This window comes from Pinus tabuliformis, chromosome J (assembly GCF_031772625.1).
Source record: "Pinus tabuliformis cultivar Carrire ecotype Pingquan chromosome J, CPIR1, whole genome shotgun sequence".
NCBI lineage: Eukaryota > Viridiplantae > Streptophyta > Pinopsida > Pinales > Pinaceae > Pinus > Pinus tabuliformis.
The window spans coordinates 945,142,728-945,148,727 of record NC_142295.1 but is presented as its reverse complement, the minus strand read 5'-3'; the positions used below and the strand labels follow the sequence as shown (position 1 = coordinate 945,148,727).

General features: G+C 42.0%; 1 protein-coding gene across 2 annotated transcripts in view; it reads left to right on the top strand.

Annotated features, from left to right (window-relative positions):
• Positions 1–298: 298 nt before the first annotated feature.
• LOC149229906 (uncharacterized) overlaps positions 299–6,000 on the top strand; it is a 98,526-nt gene continuing 92,824 nt past the window's right edge. For both annotated transcript variants that reach the window (XM_089378783.1, XM_089378782.1), the window contains exon 1: positions 299–1,036. In XM_089378783.1, coding sequence (XP_089234909.1) covers positions 675–1,036 — 362 coding nt within the window. In that variant the 5' untranslated portion in view covers positions 299–674. The remainder of the gene's footprint in view (positions 1,037–6,000) is intronic.

The following is a 6,000-nucleotide window of genomic DNA, read 5'->3' as shown; positions in this document are numbered from 1 at the left end:
CTTAGCATACCAAATTCACTAGGATAAGACAATACATATATCCTCATGGTAATTACAATGCAGATTGTCTTTTAGTTTTTTTATAATAATTATATATCTAAAATAAAAAACTTTGACAGCTAAATGGTATCAAAAATAAAAAAATTATTAAAAATTAAATGGCATATAGAATAAAATATAAATAATATTAAAAAAATATTGAAAGCTAAATGATATATAAGAATAAAATAAAAGGCACTGAAATCTAAATGGTATATACGTATGCTTGGGATTTTTTTCCTCATTAATATCTAGTCCTCAATCGATGACTTCCCGTATGCGGAAACGGTAGCAACCAACCGATCAAGAACTGACGCGCCTTTTAAGGTCCATGACTCTCCTCATGTGACCCTGTTCCGCGGAGAGTTCATCGGAAAGCAAGTAATCTAGTCGACGGGAAAACAAATTGATACTTCCAGTTTCGTTTGCAGCATACCGGAGAGGATTTAGCGAACCTGCGGTCAAGATCTGAACCTGGTAGCATATCGCCAGCGACATCTCTGCAGCCCGAAGTCATATGATGCCGAGATAACGGAATTTCGGGTGCCAATTCTTCTCATGAAACCTAGCATCAGAGCTTTGGGATTTTCTAGTGTGGAGAAGGCACAGCAGAATTGGCAAGTTGGGTATTAGAAATGGAACCATCGGGCATGGATGTTTATCAGATCTTCAGAAAACCAGCACTAGTAGAGACATTTGTTAACATTGTAATGTGCTTGGTGCCCTTATGGTTGGCGGTTATGATAGGCCTGCTTGTTGGGTGGTCATGGAAACCCAGGTGGGCTGGTCTGATTTGTTTGGGAATGAGGTCCAAGTTTCGATTTGCATGGACTGCCCCCCCTGGGTTCGGTGCTCGACGTCTTTGGTTTGCTATTACTGCACTCACTGCGTTCCCTGTGTTGAGAAAATTGTGGTCTAATTTTAGCGATTCAAAGGCCAAGGGCGATGACCCAACATTGCAAGAGCCAGCATCCACGGAGCTGACCCCTCCAGAGGGGTAAGTACAGTAATCTTCTTGATAGTTTTGTTTGAAATTGTTAATTGACATTTTTAGTTTTTATTGTACAAGGCCTTACCGGGTTTAATTTTGGCCTCTGAGAATGGTTGAGTATTGTTACATTCACTGGAAAAATTCACATACATTAAGACCTGGATTAATTTTGGCGTTTGAGAATGATTGACAATTGGCCTGGATTGATTTTGTCCCCTCGATTAAGTTGATTTTGAGCCGGTGAAGATCATGGCTCAATCATAATTCCATATTTTTTGAGTACTGATATTTGTAATATGGCTTGGGAAAATTGCATTCATTGCTCACTAATTTTCGATCATCACATTTATTCTATGAGATGGTGCTCATAACAGTGTTCTGGGCAGTTTCGAAATTACTCCCAAAAAGGAATCAACAAAGCCGGGAACTGCGCACTCTCCAAATCACTCCCAAAAGGGAACCGAGAAATGCTGTTTTTAAAATGGCGTGAGCTGTAAAAGCCCATGAGTCCCCTGTTCGTGCCTTGAAGAGAGGGCAAGCCCATCCAAATCCGTCCCAAGTATGAACTAACAAAGACGCCTGTAAAAGGGGGTGATTCGTAAAATCCCACTGGTCCCCTCCTCGTGCCTTGAAGACAGGGCAAGCCTATGATCTTAAAGTGGACAGATTTCAGGTCCCGTTGGACCTTTTCACACCAAGAGGATGTTAGGGGGACTAAATTTATCAACAACAGCATTTGACTCGCCTCCAGAAGTGGTCCGATGCCCGGTATCCCCATTGCAAGTTATTAATTTTCGAGTGGCATTTGAGCCTGTGTTGTGTATGCTCATGCTGTCGTGTAACAAATTACCCACAAATAACCTAAAATGTCGTAAATATGCCAAATATACATATGATAGCAGGGGAACATTGGTCACAGAGCACAATAAGGAATGGAAGAAACACATCTGTAGAAATAAGAACAACTTTTTATACTCTCTTTACTGTGAGATTTTAATATTTCTTATAAGCACTAATTTCTCCAACATTTTTCGTGTAGGCCCTAATCCTGGCTGTCATGCCAACATTGTGTCCTTAAGTTGTTGGATTACGCATAAATAATTTCATTGACATTAAATTGATCATAATCCAAATGTCAAATGCAAATAGTTAGGCATAACATCCCATTGTGTTTTGTTCTTTGGAAACAATGGCATGGATGTAACAATCAGAAATCTCGAATCGGATGGTGAATCAAGATCCATTTCTGACCAACATTTTGGAGAAATTATTGCGAAATTAGCTGATTCATGAAGCATGTGCAGTTCTGTGAGAGGGAAGAGAGTTGCTGTGGCTGAGGTGCAGGTTGAAGGTTCATTGCTCTAACTCAATGTAATAATCAATATGGAGTACATCATCCCAAAAGCTAGGGCCTTCATGAGCATTGATATACTAGTATAAATACGCGATCAATCATTGTGCTGATAGGCGCTTCTACAGTCTCGTATTAGGCTGATGATGTAACGTGGATAATGCTGACATGAGCAGATGATGTTATCCATTGATGCCAACATTACCTATGCTAAATTAAAAAAAATACTAACATGTTTAAAAAGATACAAAGATTTAAAACACATAACAGGTGTATTGGTGTGTCATTCTATCTTGTCAAGGGAAGAAATGCAGATTCAGTGTGGCAACCCATGGGCCCAGCATCTATTAAGCATGGGCATGCCTGTTGGGCAATTGGGAAACTGAGATGATTGCATCATGTTAAATTAAAAAAGAAAAAATAAAAGATTTTCAAAAACCCTTTTGATCCTTGTTGCTTGATAGATTTGGGGTTGACATAGATGTATGATGGTTTAACACACAAACATATCAATTCATGGTGTTTTCTTATTCTTAGTATTCGGAGATGTTTTCCATAAAATTTTGCAATGCAACATTCATTGTAATTGTAATTCAGGGTTGATGATCCTCCTCATAAATAGTGTTCTATTTGCACATAGCATACAAGCATGGTTATTGTCTTATGTGCTTGATATTTCGGGGAAGCATAATAGGATCGCTATATTGATGTACTATAGATGCCATTGTTGTTTTTCCATGACCTTGGGTCTAGGATAGAGTCTTAAAATCTCTGACGCTACCAAACCAAGAATCACAATGATACTACTTTGCACAACGAAATATAAACATTAGTAAATCTACTAGTGCACAAAATATGGAGAACTTTTTACAATTTTCAACCCAACTTCGTTATATTAATCAACATATAATACAACAGTCTAGGGCTCCCATAATAGGGATAATGGCACTCATACATCCACTGATACAAGATACAAAACTGGGGCTTTGTGTCAATCCATCGACAACCAATCTACCCTTAACAAGATACTCTGACCATTTGGCTTTAGTGCTCTCTCTCAGCTCCTCTCAGTCGTACCTTGTCCCTGCCGGTCCTTGAGCTCCCGATTTACAACTCTTGCCTCTATCAATGCTTCAAGTCCATCTGGCTACTGAACCTTGGTTGTTAATCTGCTCTCTAGTTGTGCCTTAGTCCATCAAGGACACAACACATCGAGACTCCTATCGAGTTGTTCACAATTCCACTTGTGAACAACTCTCAATCTGCCCACAGCTGCTCCTCAGCTACTCAGGGACTTCAGCCCACTATGGTCTTCTCGCGCTACACGGAGGGCTGCCACCTATCATTGCAAGATGTCCATCTCCCACAATGAACATGGGCTAGGAGGACTGCCCATCATCTGATGTAAAAGTCCTTCTCCACACACAAGGCTAGGGCTGCACAAACTGCTCCCGGTTGATCAGACCCATGAGCTCAACAACTGCCACTCTAACAACCACCTAACCCATGAAGATGGTGCACACCGGGCTCCAACTTGGATACTATCACGTTGTCCTCCAGCAAACCATAAATTCCCAATCACGTTCACACTTGGTCCACTCTCATGCTGCCCTCCAATAGACCACAAGTGACCATGTCTACTGTAGCATCTACTCCTAGTTAGGGCATCCAATTATCTAGGAAACTCCAAGTCTTGGCTGCCAATAGACTCCTCAATTTGTCCTCTCCTAGGATCCTCATCCACTAGCATCCATCCATCAACAAGATGACATCTGCAACTCTGTGCTGCTGCCTCCCTGACCTTGATTTCTGTGCATACACTAGACTTGTTAAGGCATACACCAGCCCTAAAACACTGCCCAAAACACTGTGTATCCTTCTGCAATCTGGTCGCTTCCTCTGCTGTTGTTTCCTAGGCTTCCAAGGTGTTATTGTAGGCCTTGGGAATCTTCACAAGACACTTAACAATACTCCAGATCAAACACCACAATCTGCCCACACTAGTGCTCATGAAAGCAGCCCTAACACATGGAGAAAGGCTCTGTACAACTACGCTGTCTCTTGAGATAGCTGCGGCTGAGTTAGAAGGCTCCTCTAGGCCTTTCGGTCCTCTCAAATCTTGCCCTTACAAATAGTTGTATCATCTCCTTCTTGCGGCCTCATGAACAGAAATAATCTCCACAAAAAACACGCATAGAACATACCTTTTGACTGCGGCTGCTTCAGCAAGTAAACTCGCACTTCTTTAAGAGATGAGCAACCCTAAAACCATCCTCCTTGCATCCATGCAAGGTGTCTCAGAGCTGCGGTTCTGCTGCTCAAAAATCTGCACCCTTAACAAAAGTGTTCTCCCTCAAAAACTCGTGCTCCCACACTTGGGTCCTAGCTGCCTTCTTCGCTGCCCTATTTTAGAGATATTCTTTGACGTTGATGCTCCTTTGATGTGTATAATAACTCCAAGCTTACCTCTTATTTATATCCAACAAGAGGTCTCCAACAAATTTGTCAAGAGGGCTAAACTAGCCCTAGTTGACATGCTTCCCTTGACAAATTAGCCCACACATAACTTCAAAATTAATAACTCTTCAACGACAACTCAGAATTTGACGATTCTCGATGCGTTGGATTCGTCTTGTCATCTACTATCATCCTCATCCATCACATGCTGTAATCTCGTCACGGTTTTGGCCCAACTCCTTTCTGTGCAAAACCCCAGGCCTGGGTTTCAAGCCCACAAGTGCTTTGTGGTGCTCCATCCTCCCAACCCTCGATCGACAAGGCTTGGAGTACCTCCCAGGCCCCAAAAATCAACACTCCCTCTTAGCGAGGGAGGTACTTCCAAGACTAGGAAGTAACCATCATCATCTTTAGCGACATTAGCCCATCTAGCGTCCATCACTGCAACATACTCTGTAGAATGAACCCGACAATCTTGGTAGTGCCTCTGCCTCATCACATCTGAACCTGAAGATCTCAAACCTCCATAGGGCTGCTCCCTCTAAGGCTAGACTCCCTCTGAGCCTACACGATCTCCACTGGCTTAGTCCTACAAACACTCATCCTCCTGGATCAAATACCACTCGTGCAAATCCCTTCAATCTCGGATATGCAACATCACGATCCGATGAAGACTCTAGCCTGCCAATCTGTAGTCCATCACATGAAGCCATCTTGATCAATCTGATCTCGTCCAAGCCAAAGAAACCATCGAGCTATCCCAACCATCCATGACAAATCAATGGAAGTCCATGATCAACAATTTGCCCTACAACAAATTGTAATTCACTAGGCTCACCACCAATCCACCAAAACTCCCAGCCAATCTCGCTGCCAAGCCAGTCAAGACCATCTCCATATCTACAGCTGAACCCTCTGCTCCATGATATAGATACCCTCAACTCCCTCTGAGTTGCTTCCCTGTGCACACTCAGATTCACTGTCCCTCAAAGTAGCTTAGATACGCTTTGATACCATATTGTTTTTACATGACCTTGGGTCTAGGATAGAATCTTAAAATCTCTGACGCTACCAAACCAAGAATCACAACGATACTACTTTGCACAACGGAATATAAACAACAATAAATCTACTAGTGCACAAAATATGGACAACTTTTTAC